This window comes from Equus quagga, chromosome 2 (assembly GCF_021613505.1).
Source record: "Equus quagga isolate Etosha38 chromosome 2, UCLA_HA_Equagga_1.0, whole genome shotgun sequence".
Lineage (NCBI taxonomy): Eukaryota > Metazoa > Chordata > Mammalia > Perissodactyla > Equidae > Equus > Equus quagga.
Genome location: NC_060268.1, coordinates 167,609,470 through 167,629,446, shown reverse-complemented (window position 1 = coordinate 167,629,446; position 19,977 = coordinate 167,609,470). Strand labels below are relative to the sequence as shown.

Sequence of the window (19,977 nt, the reverse complement as noted above, 5' to 3'; positions counted from 1 at the left end):
ATCCACATTACAAAGCAGGTGAGTTAGAGAGGGATGAGTCACTTGAGTCCTGTGGAAAGCACACTCCCCAAACCATTGAGGTGCGCTCCGACATGAGACTGTGCAGTGATGAAGAGCACCTCTGCAATGGGGTCTGGTCCGTGGTTCTTGGTTCTCACCACTCTCTCAGAGCTCCCTGTGTTGGGTCCTCTTTTTGGTTTAACGTGCCGTGTAGCCACCTATGGGATGACCTTTGTTTCACCCTTGATCATTGTTCCGCTCTTATAAAGTCGGGTCTCCCCCACCCTGGACTTCGGCAGCTTGCAGGGCTGCAGGAGGCCGCTGAGAACCAGTCAGTGGGCTCCCCAGCACAAATCGTCACAAGCACCCCCCAAGCCACTGATAAACGTGCAGAGCCACAATGAGGCCTGCAGCTGCCACTGCTAATCTCAGTCTGCTTATTAATAGCCACTGTTTGACTGAGAGGTTCCCTTCTGGTCCTCTTTTCACCCTCTCAGACAGCAGAGTGGTTATAACAGCAGCTAACATTTTTTGTGGTTTACCATTTCCCTGCATTGTGCGTCATGTATGAAATGACATGGATTACATCATCTAATCCTCATCCCAAATCAGTGAGGGAGTTGCTATTATTCCCCTCTTATCAACAAGTCACTTGCTCAAGGCACATGGCAGAGCCAGGCTTGGGTCTGCAGGTGTACCTAACCATTATGCTCCCCACCCCACCCCTCCCCGTGTCAGGTTAATTGTGGTGCTGCACAGGACAGAATCCAAAGTCCCCTGAAAATAGAGCATCCGTCTTCCTCTCTCGGTCTCCCAGGCCTGCCTCACTGTGGATCTTCCAGAAAATTAGCTCAGCCTGACGGGCCTTGCAGGTGGAGGCAGACTGATCATTTCCAGATAGGCTGTGGTCTCCACTGGCTGAGCTGTGGTTTAGTCCTACACGTTTGGGGCAAAGTGTGTATATGTTTACACTTTTCAGATGGAATTGTCCATTTGCGTTTCCTTGTCTTTTGTTTTATTACTGTAACACAAATTTTCTATTCTCTTTGCTTTTTGTCTAGGTGATGAGGTCAAGGCACAGGTTGAGGTCTGTTTATGGGGGGCCTGCTCTCTGTCCCTGCCTTCACTGTGAGGGCCATGAGCCCTGCCTCAGGACCTTGCTCGGAGACTCCGGGGCTGAAACTTTGAGGGGCTGCCCCTCTGATAGCAAGAGTTTCAAACGTTCTGTCTGACCAACTGTAGCAAAGAGGGTCCATGTGCTCCCTCCCCACCCCTCACCCACTTCTCTGGGAAGGACCGCCCTCTGCAGACAGGGGTAGTTCCCACAGGAATCACACACTTGCTCAGAACACAATGAGTCTCCTTTCCAGCCACACGTGTGGCCGTTGTCATCTCCCACACACCTGTGTAACTATCCCATTCGGGTCTGTCCCCACCCCCACCCTTGCCCCCTACTGTTGGGTTCACGAAGGCAGAGACAATGTCTGTCGTCTTCTCTGCTGTACGCCCAGCACCGAGCACAGTGCTGGTGCTCAGCGCACTTCTGAAAATGAATGAGAGAATGATAGAAAGTTCTCCAACTCACGCTGCTGCCTCCCAGACATGGGACAGCTCGGCAGCCTCCCCTGCCAGGGCCAGGCTCCCTGGGCTTTTCCTAGGATTGCAGGTGGTCCCGAGAGCCTCGACTTACCACCCTGGATGGTATTGGATTAGCAAGACTGAGAACTGAAAACTAGTCACCCGCAGCTTGCAGAGTGCCCGAGTGGAGGCACAGCCTTGAGGCGGCCAGTGCGAATTTCCCTGCAGCTTAACGCATCACCATCTTGGAGAGGAAGCACCTGCTCAGACTCCAACAGTTAAAACAATAACAATATCTTGCCTTTTTTTTTTTTTGTACGGGAGTGTGGGCTTAGTCAACCGTATGGAAAAAGAAATGAGCATAAAATGAACATTAAACCCTATTTACATTTGATTCCTTTTTTGATCTCTATAAGTGTCCTCTGAATATTTTTGTGTGGTAGAGCGTTGCCTCTGTATTCTGCTTTGCGTTATTTTTGCGTTTAGAATTGCTGCCGGTGCACGTTTCCGTATGTTGACAGTTAACATACTTTTTCTTCTTTTTGCTATTCTGAAACACGATCCTTTAATTTAACTGTAAGTGTTGGATATTTTTGTAAACAGCAGACTCGCTTTTTTTCCGCAGTTGGGTAATGTCCACTAAGGGGTGAACAATAATGTTCAACCAGCCCCCTGTTAGGGGGCATTTCAGTTTTTTGTTTTTCTTAAAAGAAAATCTCTTATAGTATGGCAACGAACATCCTGAAATAAAATTTTGTTTACCTGCTGGAGTTTATCTTCAGGATAAATTTCTGGCAGTGGAAATGCAGGGTTAAAGAGTCTGAACACTTAAAATTAAATTTTCCTCCAAAATCACCTCCAAAGGGTTGTGCCAGTTTGCACACTCTCCAGTAATCCGTTAATTTTTAAAGGTGATCTGCTGGTATGTATGTTGATAGGCTGTGGTTTATTTCATCATTTTCCTATTGTTGAGCCTTTGAGTTCTTTCCCATGTTTTAGGCTGTCATTTTTCATCTTTGTTAGTTATGAGGTTATCTTACTTTTTCAAATTCCCTAATGTTTGAGTTTTGTCCTCTTGAAAAGGTAAGAGTTAGGTAGAAACAGGCAATATTTCATCACGACTATTTTCCAGAAAATGCAGACAAGAAAATCAAGACTCACGGCTTGGGTGTTTTGCTCACAATTACAGCGTTAATGGCAGAGCTTGGCTGAGACCTCCCTCTCACCCCCACATCTCCTGCCTCCCCCAGCAGAGCGCCTTTCCCCTGTGCCCTGCCCTGGAGAAGGTACTGACCTAGCCCCTCTGGGTCTCCGTCAGCGGAAGTACGCAAGTTGTGGCTAACTATGTTTAGATCTCATAGTTCCCACCCATAAACTGTGCAGCCCTTGGTGTAGAGGTGACGTTGCTGACTGGTCCTGGCAGGGCTGGGCACCAGGGTGGCAATCCCGCGGGCTGAGGGCAGAAGACCCATCCAGCCTGTTCCTCTGGGTTCTCAAGGCTCTGTTTTGCAGGCCTGTTGGCTGGAGTCTGGGCGGTCTGTGGTGTGGAATGGACTGACGCTGAACTGCCTCCTTTGCCAGGGGTTTGAATGAGGCCCCTTGACTCAGTAACACGGTCTCCAACCACTGGAATTTATCAGCCACAAGTTTCTAGGAAATGCAAATTAAGGGCTGCAAAAGAGATGCAGGAGGATTTCTAAGAGGAGAAACGCTGGGATGAGCTTCCTCTGCAGCCTTCTGGAGAAAGGGTCCCTGGGCGTTAAAACCTGAGCAAGTGCTACCCTTCCTCTGCCCAGACAGGCACTGGGAAGGTGACAACCTGCACAGAAATGATTTTAAAGGAGGGAAAGAGCTGTTCTGCTGCAAGGTGCAGTCTGCAGGTGGAGCGGGTGGCTGGTGGCACTCCAGTTCCAATTCCCAGCACACTCACCCCTCCAAACCCAGAGCTCGTGATTTTGCTGTCTCAGGCCCCCACAATGGCACCCCACCCAGAGGCCTGGGAGCTAAACTTCCAGATCCTCGAGGTAACCTATCTTATGTAGACACTGCTCTCATTAGCCCATGCCAGTAATTCAGACTAGGCTGACAGTGACTGATAGGAAATGTTTTACAATTTAAATGAAATGCTAGGAAACCCAGAGAAATCTCTGCTTGATAGAATATGAGGCAGATTTTGAGGTATGGGTGCCTTTCCGCTTAAGACTTTTATTCCTGAAACCTTCCTTCTGTACCCTCCCCTTTCCTACCCTGCCCTCCCCAAGGCTAAAAAAATAAAAGTCAGCAACTTGGCATTTCTTTTTTTGGAAATCTGTCAACTCTCTGGATAATGGACTCTTTCAATCAACTCAAAGTGTTGTGTGCTTTTACTGGAATGCAAGCTGATGACAGTATCTCTGGGAGGGGGGCACTGTTTCTCTCTAGAAGCCCTTTTCCTTCATGAAATCACAGGAAGCCTGTGTCTCCCATCCCCCTTCTGCAGGTTCTGATGAGGAGTACATTTATATGAACAAAGTGACGGTCCACAAGCAACAGAATGCCGAGTCCCAAGACAAAGGTACAGGGCTGGGACTGCTGATGGCCTGGCCAGCTCCCGGGAATGGGGAAGGGAGAAGCCTTGGTCCCATCTCACCCTCCTTCCTCCCAGCCAGCCCCACAGACAGGCCTGGTGGAGTTATTTTTGGAAGTCACATTTTGGTTGGTGGTATTTTGGGTTGATATATTTTGGGATGTTTCATCAGGCCACCTCCTTGCCTCTTGAAGATCTCTCATCCTCTTCATGCTTAAGGAATCTGTCCCTAAAATCTCTGAGCCTTTCCCAGCCTCATCCCAGGAATAGGAAGTCATAATTCAGATGTTCTAAGAAAGCAGCTGTGTATGGTGCTGATCCCATGGTTCCAGCTTTATGTCCTTTTTTTGGTGGGGGGCGGGGGGTGAGGAAGATTGGCCCTGAGCTAACATCTGTTGCTGATCTTCCTCTTTTTGCTTGAGGATGATTGTTTCTGAGCTAGCATCTGTGCCCATCTTCCTCTACTTTATGTGGGATGCCTTCACAGCATGGCTTGATGAGCAGTGTGTAGGTCCGCACCTGGGATCTGAACCCGTGAACCCCAGGTCACTACAGCAGAGCGCACAAACTTAACTACTGCACCACTGGGCTGGCCCCAACTTTATGGCTTTTGATAGAAGTCTGAATTTTATGTGTGTAGGGAGGTCCTAGGGGGAGGAAATGGTGATTTCAGCAACTGCCTTAATATTTAAAGGCTTTGTTCAAAGGTGCGCTCTTGGCAGAGCATTTTATCTCCATTGGAAGGACATACTGTGTCTTCCATGGTGTCTTACTCTCCTGCTTTATTCTGCTCTCTGCTTTCCTCTGAAAACTTTCAAGAGTGGCTCTAGCAGGACCCCACGGAGGCCCAGAGGCCAGCAGAGCTGCCTGGTTGCAAAAGGGAGGGGGCATTAGAAGCCCCATCTCCCAACTCCCACGCCTGTGACTCAGATGCAAAGGCTTAGAGAGAGGTGGGAAGACAGCACCCCAAAGCTCCCAGTCCTATTAGAGGCTTGGCTTGCAGATGCCAGCCGCCAAAGCCCTGAGGTCAGGTCTGCCTCAGCCTGTCTGTCCCCGGCTGGCCTGGCTGCCACTGGAACCCTCAGGCTCACAAGAGCCTTTGGCACCTTTTCCTTAAAAGCACACAGAGGGTTGATGGCCAAGGTCTCCAGTGTGGCTTTTCCACCTCCGGCCCTGTCGCCCAGCCTGGGGCTCCGCAGAACTCATCCGCATGAAGGCAGCCACCGTGCCCAGGGTCGTTTGTCTTCCGGGGGAACTGGGGTGGAAACAGCCTTAATCACAGGGTCCGTGCTGCCAGTGGCTCGATATAGTGACCCGGGGTAGCAGCTCTGCTCGGTGAAGCTCTGTGGCTATACCATTTTTGACACGGGGCAGGTGGAGGAGAGGGTGCGGCGCCTGCCAGAAACCTCAAACCAGTTCCTTCTGAGGAATCTGCCATGGTTGGGGCACTACGACACCCTATTCTCGGAGGAAAAACAATGTCGGCTCAGGGGACTGCCTGCCTGGGTAATTAACACCTGCTCAAATAAAACTCACGGGCCCATGTGACCAGACATTCCTGGATAATGAGACCCTGCTGTGAGTCTGGGCCCCCTCACGGAGCCTCTGCTTGCTGCCCACAGTGCCCGAGGAGCAGAGCCCACTGACCAACGGGGAGCCCAGCCAGCACACCTCGGCCCCTCAGAAGAGTCTGCCGGACCTCCCGCCACCCAAGATCGTAAGTGTTGGTCCCAGACCCCTGATTTCCCTGACTTGGGCCCTGTGAACTTCTGGTTGTTTTCACAGGGGCCAGTCCACCAAGCGCCTGCGCTTTTTGAGCACCTACTGTGTGCAGGGCAAGGGGCAGGACACTGGGAGGGACTGCACAAACATAAGCGTGCCTGCAGGTGACATTATTTACTCAGGGCCACCTACTCAGGATGCTCGGGGTATTGGGAGTGGGAGATGATGGGAGAGTGCCTCTGGTGAGTGCCACCTTGTGTCCTAGGCTATGCTAGGCTCTTTACCCAGCATCACACGAGTGGGGCCACGTACAGCTGTGGTCACCAGCTCAGGCCACAGTGACCTTTTAGAAATATAAATCATATCACACTGCACTTCCTGCTTGAAACCCACCAATAGCTCTCACTGAACATAGGAAAAAACATCCGCACTCCTTAACGTGGCCCCAGGGCCTATACCATCGAGCCCAGCCACATCTCCAGCCTCACCACATCTGCTCTTCACTGGCCTCCCTTCTGCTACTGGATGGCACCACATGGTCGGTCCTGCCTCAGGGACTTTGCACTTCCTGGGCTGTGGGTCTTCAATGGCTGCCTCCTCGTCATCTCTCAGACATTCCTCACCTGCCTATGTGAGGCATCCCACCCCGTCCCCACGCTAGTTACTGTCGGCCCCACTGCCCAGTTACCACTCCGGGGCACTTGCCACCATTGAGACAGTCTTGTTTATTATTTCCCTCCCAGACCAGATGTAAGCTCCCTAGGACCGGCACCATGTCTCTGGTTTAGTCCTTCGTGTCCTGTGTCTGCACACAGTGGGGCGTACACACACATTCATGGATGCATGGATGGACTCATGCAATGCTACAGGCCTGGCTTCAGATCCCAGCTCTGCCAGATGCCAGCTCTCTGACCTCGAACAGGTTATTTAAGGTCTCTGGCTCTTCCCTGGTGTTTAAATGAATGGAGCGTGAACATCTCTCTCACGAAATTGTCTCATTCTCGGACTCAGGCTGTGCGTGGCGTGCTGCATTAGCGTGCAGTGAGGGGAGCAGTAGTGTTTCTATTTTATGGGTAAGGAAACCAAGAATTGGCAGGTTTATAATGTCTGAATGTCACACGGCCTTGAAGTGGCAGAGCCAGAATTTGAACCCAGGTTCTTTCCTCTACAGCATCTGCTTGGGAAGGATTTCTATGGGTAGCAGGAGTCCGGAGCCAGTGCCAGCAGGAAGCTGCATGATCACTGAGCTCCTACCAAACCATCCATCACCAGATGTGTGGGCTCAGGTCACTGCTGAGGGGGCCCTCACCCCAGACCACCCCATTCATTTGTGCCTTCCCCAGGGGCACAGGGTTCCTCAAGATGCTCTCCCACGGCCGCAGCTGGTGGGGCAGTTCTGGAGTGCCAGGGACAGTATCCTACCATATGAGCCCTGGGAGCTGGGTGACAGCTGGCAGGGACACCTCATCTCAGGCCGGGTGAGACTTGATGGACCGAGCCTGAGTCCCAGGTGCCCCCACTATGCGGACGATGCTAGTGACTGCCCCTCCCACCCCGTGCATGCAAACACTCTCCTCCCCACCGCCCATCGGGGGTGCCTGTTTTTGTCGCTGTTTTTTGTATGAAGAAAGAGAGGCTCAGAAAGTTACAAGAGCTGGCCAAGGTCCCACCGCTGGGTGGTAGCGGGGCCAGGATTTGAATGCAGGTCCCAGGTCTCCAGGCCCCTCTACAGCCTCTCCACTTAAGCTCATCTTTTTAGCAGAGTAAAGGTACAAGCTGTGTTCCTTCCAGCAGCAGGTGCCCCTCCCTTTCGGCCCCGGTACTCGGGGAGGCAGCTCGTGCTCTCTGTTCCCATCCAACTGCCACTGGCTTTCTCCAGGTGGGAGATGCTATGGTTTTCTCTTGTGTCCCAGGCACCACTCACTGGGTGGGAGCGAGGAGGAGAGATGGCTGCTCTGAGCCAGAGCTGGAATTTTCCTATCCTGAATTTAGCATCTGATTCTGACCCAGGGCCTTCAGAAGTGCCACCGCCTGTCCCCCTGGGGCAGCTGCTTATGGGTCAACACCTGGTGGGAGGGGTGTTCACCAGGCAGAGTCTCCCAGGGGTGGAGTGCTGGGTGGTGCTGATCTGCTGTGGAGATCTGTGCCTCACAAATATGAGGATGGACTAAGAGGGCCAGGGTCTGGGTCCGGGGTGTAGTTGTAAACTCATGAGGTCACACGAGTCCCAGCAGTCGCAGGGGCTCTGTCACTGTCTTTTACTACTCCTTTGCCAGTCTCCAGTGGCAGGGACACAAAGGGGCCCCAAGGGCTCTGGGATATGAAATGCAGGGCCTCTGAGTGAGGAGAGGGCAAGTAGCCTTCCCCTGGGGCAGACTTCCTGTGTCTGCGGTGACCCCGGGGGTACTGGGGCCCAGGAGAGGCATGTGAGAGAAACCTGGTGCTGGAGGGGAGAAAATATCACCACCAAGAATAACACAATCCCGGGGCAGCCTTTCCGACGTGCAGTAATTGTTCCTGTGGACAGACTCCAGGCCCCGGCAAGATTTCCAGCAGAGTGAGCTGATGTTACAGTCTTCCCTCCTTTGGAATTTCTCTGCCAAGAAGGGATCCTGAGTGCACCTCCCGTTTCTGGGTCCCTCCTAGTTCTGTCCTGGGCGCCCACCGCACTCTCACCCCCACCCCCGGGGCTTCCAGATGTGGCATGAGGAAGGGGCTGGCGCCAACCTGATTCTCCCCATTCCCGCCCATGCGCACGCGCACACGGCTGCTCTCCCTCAGGCCTCCTCTCTGGCTGAAGCAGCCGGGACTCTTGGTGCAAGGCCCCCAGAGGAGGGGCGTCAGGGCGGAGTGGGGAACAGCTGTGTCTTCTGGCTCTGAGGGAGGAGGTGGAGGTCCAGAGCAGCGGCAGCAGCTTGGGATGGGGGAGTGTGGCAGCCTGAGCCTGGGGTGACCCCGTGAACTCTCTTCCTCAGACAGAAAAACCCACAGCCCTTCCCACGCAAAGCCCAGAGCTTCAGGCTGCCAAGGTGGCTGTTCCCCTGAATGCCCGGCCCCAGGCTCACTGGGGGCTGCCGCAGAAGCTGGATGTCTTCCTGGGGTCCTCAGTGCCTATAGCTAGGCTGGGAGGGCGGCCTCTGTCCCAGGCCCGAGGTGTCTTGATTCTCTCTCTGGTAGCCTGGGGTCCCTCTCCATCCCCCACAGAGTCAGGGGAAGGCAGACCCATCCAGCAATGGAAGGGGCAGCCAGGGGTCTGGAGCAACCTCGTGGGTGTGGCCAGTGACTCAGGCAGCTGTGGCCCTTCCAGGCCGCGGTCTGCCCAGCCAGGTGCTGTGGTCACTGTAGGAGAAACAGATGTTTACTGGCACCCTTCCTGCTCCTGGCTAGCATGGCCATCTCCACCCCGTCTCCCCCTCTGGGGCCTGAACGCACATTGGCGCTGGTTTTAAGTGAGCTACTCTGTGAGGGGAGCGGCTTTCTTCACAAAAGTACGTCGCCTCGGTCAGCTGGGGCCGACAGCTGGCTTCGCTAACCCCCACCCAGGAACCTTCCACTCTGGGGCAGGTTGCTTAGGACTGCAAGGACGCCTGGGGTCATCGGGGCCACGCCTTGTCTTCAGCTCTCCGATCGAAAGCAGAATTGGCAGCCCCCTGGCCAATGCAAATCCGCAGCCACCTGCTTTTTCGTTAGTAAAGCCTTGCTGGAACACAGCCGTGCTTTTCCAGTGATGTGTTCTTGATGGCAGCTTTTGCACAACAGCAGAGTTAAACAGCGGAGATCAGAGGCCCTGGATGGCCTGCGAATCCCTAAAGTATTTACGATCTGGCCCTTTAGAGAAGTTTGCCGACCGACCTCTGGCAAATCAGGCTGAGTGCTGTGGCTGCTGCCGCCCCTCCCCAGGAGCCCTCGAACGTTCCTTCAGGCTTGGAAGTCCCGTCTTCTGAGTTAAGTGTTCCCAATCCTCCCGATCCTTGTCATCAGAATGATGATGATCATTAAAATAATAGTCCTTTATTCTTAAACCTGGGAGATTAGGATCTCTTGATCTGCGACCTCTGATAATAGGCCATTGTGTCTGTGTAATGATGTGACTCGCTTCTGAATTGTTGTGTAAATCTCTCAATCGGTTTATCCTTGAACTTGACCAGGCCCTTATCTCTTGCCCAAACAGTCTTGAGGGCAGGGACTGTCTTTAACGAGGCAGAGCTTGGTATAAGACAGGTCAGACCGATGTCTTCTCTGTCTCCCTAGAGTACATCTGTGCTTCCTCCACCAAATGTGTGCATGCAACGTTTCTCCCTTTACTTGATATTTTTATATTTCATGTTTTAGGTTAGTAAAAACTAGTATTTACTGAGTATTTACTAGTGCTGAGCATAGTTTAATCCTTACAACAACCCCACTTGACAGATATTTCTACTCTTCCCATTTTACAACAGAGGAACTGAGGCCCAGGGAGGTCAAGTACATTGCCCAGAGTCACACTGCTTGGATGTGCCAGTGTCAGGATTCAGACGCCAGCCCTGGACGTCAGATTCCTACTCCTGCCCTACACTGCCTCTCTGTAGAGATCCATGTGTGGATGATTTTACAGTGAGAGGCCTGGGAGACTCTTAAAGAGAACTTGGGAGCTCCTGCAGAAGGGTTCATTCCCCCTTTGTCCTGTTCTGATCAATGGAATCTTGGGTACTCGGAGCTCCCTTCCAGATGGAATCCGTCTCCTCCGTGAGAAAAGAGGCTGTGGGGACCTGGAAATGGCCACCCCAAGATATGTCTCTTTGGCATCAGGATTATTTGAGGCTGATTGCTTTTGATAAACTGGGACAGGGAAGGAGGCTCTGAGGAATGGAACTTACCCTTTGTTAGGACATATTTACATCGGTAAGGTAAATCTCTATCTGTAAAGGTGCCTCCCTCTCTGTACCAGGAAGAAGAAAGGAGACGACCTTCTCTCTAGAAACTCTTAGTCAATACCAAAGGCAAGGACTTAAATCTGCATTTTATTGTGCTTCTCTGGTAACCTCCTGTAACTGACTTCCCTCCCCCTCCCAACGTTGGCATTTCTTTAAGGATTAAGCATCTTTCCTTAGGCTAGGAACTGATTGCTGCGCTCACCTGTGACCACCCAGCTCAAGACAATAGACTTGCCTCCGGCTACGCCCTCTGAGATAGCAGACCACTACCTGCTGTGTCCATCAAGCACTGCACCGACAGGGCAATCTTGTGACTATTGTGGGAGGGACATTTCAATCACATGTGAAACACCCTGTTTGGGGGTATATAACCGCTCTATGCACCTCACTTCTTCGGTGCCCTTTCTTCCTTCGGGAAGAAAGGCCCCGGGCCATGGTTCCTCATAAAGCTTTGTTTAATTTTTCTTGCTATTCTGTCTCATGTGAATTTAATTCGTTCTCCGGCCAGACGAACCCCCATTTGGGAAGAGGAAATGTCTTCCTCCCCTACAGGGCCCATCTGATGGGAGTGGGTCTCTGGGAGGCTGGAGCTGGAGGCCTGGCCAACTCAGGAAGCGTGAGCCCCAGGAGCCATCTGCACACACCTTGTTGCTGCCCAGGTGAGGGGATGCTTTCCCCTTGGGCCCCAGGAAGCTGGCTCTCAGAGGACCACAGCTGGGTCTCTTGGGCAGCTCTTTCTCAGGCTGGCCAAGGGGCTAGGAATGGCCTAGAGGAGCAGAGACATCTCTCCAGGCTCATGGCAGCAAAGATGACAGGTCATCCAGTAGCAGCTGTTGGTTGCGTATGCTGTTGGCAAGGCCCTGGCCCCTAGGAAGGAGCCAAGCCTGAGTGCCGCTCACAGCTGACTCCCTTGATCCAGCCACATCTGCAGGCCCCGTGAGGCAGCTGGTCTGCTTAGGAAATGAGCAGATTATTCTCTTCCTTCCTGTGCGTTGGGTGTTGCACCCGCCGGGGCTGAAAGCTGTTCCCGGCCTGCCTCTGGGACTTGTATCGGCTCTCTTGGTGGGAGGCCAGATGGAGGTAGAAGGATGCAGTGGGGGACCCAGGCTGTGGCCTGGCCTCTGCCCACCCTCTTCATGGAGACCTGTCTCAGCTTGTCAGACAGCGATCCAGGAACCTGGTGTGAGGCTCAGAGAGGCTGTCACATGTCCACGGTTAAATCTATGAAATCCTAAAGCCTGGATTCAAACCCAGTTACATTCACTCGAGAGTCCCTATAAGTAGATGTAGGTGCTAAGCCACGGAGGACTTGGCTCTGGGGCCCCTGCTTTTGGTTCAGCCACAGGAGCGTTGCTCTGCCCTGGGGGAGCTGGGAATGGATACTCTTGCAGCCTATGCTGAGTACCGACCCCCAGAGATCCGAGCCCAGGCTGACTGCTCTCCCAGTGTCTCCTGGGCCAGGACTAGGGGAGCTGTCTCTGTCCTAGGTCCCATAAATAAGCTCATTTTCCAAGGCAGGGGTTTCTAGATCTCTGCTCCTCTCCCCAGTGGAGCAGAGAATTCCCGAAAGCCCAGGGTCCACCTGAGCTCAAGGCCCTGCAGGCTCCCTCCATTGACTGCCTCCTCTCTGATTGCCCTGCACCTCTGTACCGTAAGAGCCTTTCCCTCCTTTCCCTCAGAGCTCCTGCGAAGGCCCAGGCCTGCCCCTCGCGTGGAATGCCCAGCACAAGGACTTCTCGAAACCAGGAGTGGGAATGCCCTTCAGATTTTGCCATTTCTGTTCTCAACTCATTATGAATATACCCTTGGCCCTCCCAGAGGTTTCGTCACTCAGAAAGATGCTGGGGACTCATGTGGATGGATGTTTACCTGTATTTATAACCTGTATAGAGTAATATTTATGACTTGTTTATAGTAATATTCATGCCACAGTCTCCCTCTTTTTTCCTCCCCTGCTATTGCTTAAAAAATTAGCTTCATAGTCTAGTGCCCATTTTACAGGTGGAATAGTGGAGGAACAGAGGGGTTTCATGCTCCATGCTCCTGCACAGTTGCACATGGTTTCTGCTCTACTCAAATTGCGTTCATTCGCGCCTGTGCCACGTATGAAGCTCAGGGTCATCTTTTTTTTTTTTAAGGAAGATTAGCCCTGAGCTAACATCTGCCAATCCTCCTCTTTTTGCTGAGGAAGACTGGCCCTGAGTTAACATCTGTGCCCATCTTCCTCTACTTTATATGTGGAACACCTACCACAGCATGGCTTGACAAGCGGTGCCATGTCCGCACCTGGGATCCGAGACCGTGAACCCTGGGCTGCCGAAGTGGAACGTGTGAACTTAACCACCATGCCACCGGGCTCGCCCCTCAGGGTTGTCTTTGAGACTCAGCTCAAAGATCTTGTCCTCTGAGCATCCTTTATCGGTCCTAAATGTTGCTCACACCCTCCTGGTTCCCACAGAACTTTGACTTTGTCTGGATGCATCCCTCCGCTAGTACACGGGAGCCATCCAACATTTGCTGAACGAATGGTTGAACTTAGTATGGTAAAAGTTGGGATTTAGAAACTTGGTCATCTTCCTCTGTGTGCCTCTGATTAGCCTTGGCTTTTTGGAAAGTGTATTCTATGTAGTCATAGCTACCACAGCAGCCTGACACCGTCTGGATCTTTATGTGTGTTATGCATCACATGCACGATATTGTGTGTGTGCAGTGGGGTTTGAGCCTCATTTTACAGGGAGAAAGCTGAGGCCCAGCAAGGTAGAACAACGTGCCCATAATCCTTCAGCTGGATGCAAACCAAACCCTGTAGACTGGGTGGCTGCTGGGAGTCATGATAATCCGTGTTATTCCTCCCGACTTGCTTAAAGTCCAGCCAGGCATTTTTTTCTTCTGGACTTCCCCCTCTTTCCACCCAAAGGGTTAATTCTGAGTTATTCCCAGTGTATTGTATCTGAAAGTGTTTATTTGTTCATACCACAGATTCCAGAACGGAAACAGCTCTCCATCCCAAGGATCGAGTCTCCGGAGGGTTACTATGAAGAGGCTGAGCCATATGACACATCCCTCAATGGTACCTCCCGGGGCTGGGGCTCGGAGAGGGTTCGGCTGCTTCCTGCACAGATGGTGGTACTGGAAGCAGAGGGCAGCCCTCGTTGCTATTGCCAGAGAGTGTGGCCCGGAGTGCAAACTGGCTACAGAGCGTTCGGCCTCTGGTCTGATGGGGAGCCAAGGTCTACGGCAGACCCAGCTCTCCTGCACGGAGGGCTTGGGATGGAACACAATGAGCTGGTTTACTGTGTCTGATGCTTCCTGTGGTCCCACCTTTATGTTGCTGGATTCAGCACAGAAGTGTGACAGAGGAGAGGTGTGTTGACTGAGGGACACCAGGCCCTCGCCAGCAGTAGAAATGTGGCCAGGCTGCATCAGAGCCCAGTTTCCAGGTTCTTTCACTGGCCTAATAGTTACTGCGCTCCCACTGTGTGCCTGGCACACTTCTAGGAATCAGGAGCTTGGCAGCTCTCAGGATTCGGCAGGACTCAGTGGTCACAGCACTTCGATTCTGTGAGAGCAGGCAGACGACAAGTGAACATAGCACGTGTCAGGTGGTGATAAGCGTTAGGAGGGAAAACAGCAGGGGCTGGGTTGGGGAAGGAAAAGGGTATTATTTCAGATCAGGATGGTCTCTCTGATAGCATGACCTTAAGCAGATTCCTGAATGAAGTGGGAAGTAGGTGGGGCAGAAACCTGCAGGGAGAACTTTGCAGAAAGAGAGCACAGTACATGCAAAGGCCCTGAGGCAGGAGTGCTCTTGGCATGTTTGAGGAACAGCAAGGAGGCCAGTGTAGCAGGATAGGTGAGGTGGGGGGAGGGGGAGACAGGAGATGGGGACACAGAGGGCTACTTCAGGCCATATCCTCTCCCAGGCAGCTGGACCCTGGTCCTCTCACTCTCCCCTTCTTACCTCCTCTCTTCTTCCTTTGTGAGTGAAAAGTCTTCGAAAGCATAAAGCAATTGAAACTGTAAGAGGTGAGGGCCCCTGTGGAGGGAATGAACTTGGCTGGGGGGGGGGGGGGGGGGGGGGGGGGGGGAAAAAAAAGGCCGGGGGGGGGGGGGGGGGGGGGGGGTTGTTGGTTCCATAAAGAACAGGCCCAGGGATGAGATGGGACCAGTCACTTGGAGCCCCCTTCGATTCCTCTCCTCTTCCTTCACACTTTACCTGCAGCCTGAGGCCCCGGGAACCCTGTGGGAGGGGAGGCCCTGTTTGCACTGAGGTTATTTTCTAAGAGGCTGGCTTTGTGGGCAGACGTCACTTAGCTTAAACCCTCTCAGTAGGTGAAACATCACGAGTCACTGGCCGCGCAGTGATTTCAGACCCGAGCCGAGGGTGCGGTGCTGCCGTCTGGAAGGTGGAAGCAGTGACTCACCATAGTGAGCACCTCCATGCGTCTTAAGCCCGTCTCTCTCGGGTGTGGCCCATGCCAGCCAGGACCTGCCTTCCAGACGCTCCTGGGGGCCTGTTTGTGGGGCAGACACTTCATCTCGACACAAACAAGTCGTCAGAGAGACCCAGGCTTCTTGGTGTTTGTCTCTCGACAGTGAATTCATACTGGTTTCCGCCACCACTAGGGGATCATCGCGAGGGCAGCTCGAACACAGCAGGGTGGGTGGGAACATGCCCGATTGCCTTTACTCCTGCCAGGACAAGGCCCGAGGATGACTCGGGGAGAACTTGCCATGCCGAGGGGACTTCACCTGCGTTGTAAGCCAGCCCGCCCTCAGTGCCTGCTTGTGTGCCCCCACACCTGTTGGAGCAGTGGGACATGCAGGTCACAACAGGAGGAATGACCGTTGGACTTCGGCCCCTTGCTCTAGTTCTCTGGCCAACAGCGATTTTGCTGACTTCCTGCGGAAGACCAGTTGCTTGGATTCTCATCCTACTATACCAGCGCTGTCCCCACCTGCTCCCCTGGGCCAGGTGCCTCTCCCTGAGTAGAAGTTAGTAAGTGCCCGGATGGCCTGTGCAGGAGATACCAGGGTCTGTCCTGCTTGCCCGAGGCATCAGCTACTTGGCTGATGATATCTCCTGCCAGGTCGTGGCAGCTGCTGTAACAAATAATGCCCCCTTTCAGTTTATAGTAACACACACAAGTCTGTTTCTGCCTCACAGAACAGTTCGGGGTGGGTATCACTGGTCAGTGGGTAGGTTGGATACCCAGGCTCTTTCCAGTGTGGGCTCGGCCACCTGCTGAGGCCACAGAATCCTCTGCAAAGAGGGAGCAGAAGGCACAGTCAGTCACATGGTCATCTCTGGATGTGAAGAGGCTGGGAAATGATGTCCTTGATGGGGATGGGGCCTCTCCTGACAAGCCCACACCTCCGATGGGAAAGCACTGACTTCTGGTGGGCAGGCAGCCATGCTGCCACATCTGGGTCTCTCTCTGTATCTTTGCACTTGCATCTGTCCTTCTCTTCATCTTGTCTCTCTCCTTCTTGCCTTTGTCTGTGCTTCTGGATATCCTACAGGTCATTCTGGCAGATTTCCTCCCAGTGGAGTCCCCAGATGGGGGCAGGTGCCTGAAGGAGTCATTTACGCCACGATCACCCTGGGTACTGCTTGTCCCCAGAGCTGGAATGCCAGTGATTCCGTGCCTGCTGCCTGGCTCTCAGAGATGGGGCACATGCCCCAAGCATGGCCACTGCCCTCCTCCTGTCCTTGTGCATGCATCCTGCCTGTGCCATCCTTCCAGGAGAGACTTACTCTGCCTTCCACAGACCCCTGCCTGTGGCATCTGAATGATGGCTGAATGACCCAGAGCGCTTCATGGCTGTCCTACCCTCTGTTCCTGGGGACTTTGGGCAGCACAAAGTGGGGTGCAGTCCACTGGGACGGAATTATCTGAGCATCCCACCTTCCACTCCTGTTCATCTGTGACCCCTGGAAGCCAAGTATCTGTATTAAGAGTATCTTACACGTATGGTTGTGCTATGATTGCTCTTAGGGACAAATGAAATGAATACATTTGCCCTAAATTTCCTCCAAGCTACTCCAGGTGGCTTGAGGTACAATGATTTGCTGTTTCTTCTCAGCTGGCTTTCCCATACCCCCAGGGAGGCAGAGGGGCAGGTGTTAGAATTCTCCATGGAACACGTAGGGCAACCCCAGAAGCACGAAACAGCGAGGGATTCAGCCAACTTCCTCTGCCTCCTCCTTCCATTGATTTTCGTTACTGAAGGAGGAATCCCAATGACATCATATTCTTATCTCATTTATTGTACAGCTAATACAATACTGACATTTTTACAAAATGACCCTGATCCTACCTCAGCATCAAATCAATGATTCTGAGTTCTCCCTGTGCTTTTTAGCACTAGTCTATTTGCATAAATAATTTTAATTCTGCCTTCTCACTTACCATCATGTATTAAGGCGTCTATCGAGTTGCAGACTAGTCTTCAGAGTTTCCACTGACCACAGTTGCATGGTGTGCTCCTACGTGGACGAAATCATCCTTTCTCCCCTCTCCTTCTGCTGACTGTTAAATAGCCCTTGAATGAATTTCTTAATGTGTGTAGCCTTCCCCCTTCCTTCTTTTTTGTAAAAACTAGTTTCCTGGGATAAACTCCAGGACTGGGATTACTGGGTCAAAAGGTATGGGTGTTTTTATGGCTCCTGAAACAACAGGCTGCCAGGTTGTTTTCTGAGAGGCTTGGGTTAATCGACGTTGTCACCAGCAGTATGAGTGTTTGGAGTCCCCCACTGGGTAGCACCACTGTTTCAATCTTTGCTTATATAATTGATATAAAATCATGAACTGTGCAACTTTTTTTATTAAGCTGTGAAGGGGAGTAGTACCACCATGCTTTTAAAGAAAACTGATATTTAAATATTTAAAGTGTTATCTTTAAAAATATTAAAATAAGGCACTTTTTCGTTGGCATTCTAGCTATAATGACTGTGGGAGTGGCCTCATTCCGTTATTCCTATATTCTAATTCAAACATGGTTCTGTTTTCTTAGTATGCAGGAACCTAGCAATGCAGATGGTCGAAGGGGCTTCCAGAGAAGGGAAGATAAGGGGCCCATGGGCTCTTTTCCCAACGGTATCATAGAGAGGAAAGAGAGATTTCATTCACTCTGCTTCAAGGGGACAGAACGTGTCTATAGAAGTCACAGGGAAGTAGATGGTGGCCCCGCTTTCTGGTGGAGCTGCCCAGCAATGGAAGGAATTGTCCAGAAATCAGGAGGCAGTGAGCTCCCTATCCATGGGGAATTCAAGAAGAGACTGGAGCAGGGTTATGATAGACAGGATTCCTGTGCGGAGCCAGGGGTTGGACTGGGGATCCTGAGGTTCTCCTTTCTCCATGTCTTGCCTTTCAGGGTTTTATTGATTTATTATTTTCTTCACCCAGTTTTTGTGGGCCTTGAATGGTGCAGTGAGGCCTGGAGAACAGAGCAACTCTCGCGGGGTGGTGGGGACACAAACCAAGGCGTGTAGAACGTGCAAAGAGTCGGGTGTGGTTTGTGTTTGGTGAGTTTTGGGATTCTTTCGAAGGGAACAAAAAAGTGAGGTTGGCTGGTTGCCAGAGGTGGCGGATCCTGTGAGCTGGCAACGAGGAGAAGGAGCCGAGTTTGTGCCGAGAGGTGTTCAGCAGGGAGGGAAAGAGAACAGAGTCTGTGGAGGGTAAGAGTGGATTTTTAAAAGGGGCTGTGACTACGAGGTGGGCACTGAAGTATGGGGAGGTGGCCAGCTTCCCCAGAAAGCCATCTCTGAGGGGCCACAGCCCCCCGCTGCTCCCAGGGCAGAACCAGGGATGGAGCAGGCCCGGCCGGGCAGGCAGCTGTTGGCAGCTGGCCACACGCCCAGCTCTGGGCTCCATGGTGACCCCTTCCTCCCGGCCCCTTAGAATGACAGAGTGCCAGGCCTGGAAGAACCCAGAAACTTTCTCACCCCACCGCTTCTTCCTTTAGTGGAGGAAACAGAGGCACGAGTAGGGGAACTGGCCTTCTCAGGAGCCAACAGTCCGTCTGCGCAGTGTCTTGTCAGAGGTTTCTGTGGAGTCTGAGATGACAAGGTTTGAGGAGGAAAAGGGAGAGACTCCTGGTTTTAAGTTATTTGTGTCTGTGGTCAGAGGCAGCATCCAAGAAGCTTTGCTCAGAGGCTTTGGGGGCTGCAAAGTCTGCCTGGGTCTGTGGTTGACAGCTGTGGGGCTGGTTCAAGGGCACGGAGAGGCAGGTGCGTTGTGGCCTGGGGGCCAGTGGCTGTTCTGCTGCCACCCTCCTCCTGAGCAAACTGCATGTGTGGGACCCTGTGCTGGTGATGGGGCTGTGACCCAGCAGGTCTTCCTTGCAGAGGACGGAGAAGCTGTGAGCAGCTCCTATGAGTCCTACGACGAAGAGGAGAGCAACAAGGGCAAGTCAGCCCCCTACCAGTGGCCCTCGCCTGAGGCCAGCATCGAGCTGATGCGGGACGCCCGCATCTGTGCCTTCCTGTGGCGCAAGAAGTGGCTGGGACAGTGGGCCAAGCAGCTCTGCGTCATCAAGGACACCAGACTCCTGGTGAGTTGGTCTCACGTTGCATTCCAGTCTTCTCTGTTGTGGGCCGAGCGGGGCAGACCCTGATACCAGGCGGTTAGAGCCTTTTGTATTAGATTTTCACCTCTCCCTAACCTGAAATCGTACACAGAATTTTGTGTGCATGAACGAATGTGCTTTTTCTTTCTTCTTTTTGGGTTTGATTTTTATGATTTATCATTGCCAAGAAATAATTAAGCCTAAATCTGATCAAGCTTCTAGGAATGTGCTTTTTCTTAACTAGAAAAGTCTAGTCGTTTTTATCAGTTTCTCAAAGGAGGCTGTGATTCCCATTGCCCCCCATCCCATCCCGTCCACATTTTTTCCAGGATCTTTCTGTCCCCTTGGTCCGAGGGTCCGTTATTCCTCTCATCTGGGCCACTGGAGGTTTTGGGCAGAACCTGCTGCCCAGTCAGGGCTTGCCCGGCCTAGATCTCAGCCCCGGTTCTGGCTCCTGCTTTCGTCTGTGCAGCAGGAGAATCAGAGGCATCTTCTCAGAAGTCACAGTATCTTGACTTACCGATTCTAAAACAAGACTCGTAAAGGAATCAGAAGATACTTGTCTGACCACAGCCCTGTTTCCTGTTATTTTAAATTAAAATTCCCAGTTTTATGTCCTGATTTGAA

General features: G+C 52.4%; 1 protein-coding gene across 8 annotated transcripts in view; it reads left to right on the top strand.

The window, feature by feature from the left end:
• Positions 1–19,977, top strand: part of AFAP1L2 (actin filament associated protein 1 like 2) — a 97,695-nt gene that overhangs the window by 59,230 nt on the left and 18,488 nt on the right. For 6 of the 8 annotated variants that reach the window (XM_046648895.1, XM_046648901.1, XM_046648923.1 and 3 more), the window contains 5 exons: positions 4,058–4,132; positions 5,767–5,861; positions 13,759–13,849; positions 16,303–16,386; positions 19,130–19,335. In XM_046648895.1, coding sequence (XP_046504851.1) covers positions 4,058–4,132; positions 5,767–5,861; positions 13,759–13,849; positions 16,303–16,386; positions 19,130–19,335 — 551 coding nt within the window. The remainder of the gene's footprint in view (positions 1–4,057; positions 4,133–5,766; positions 5,862–13,758; positions 13,850–16,302; positions 16,387–19,129; positions 19,336–19,977) is intronic. The other 2 variants (XM_046648912.1, XM_046648906.1) reach the window with 1 other exon arrangement.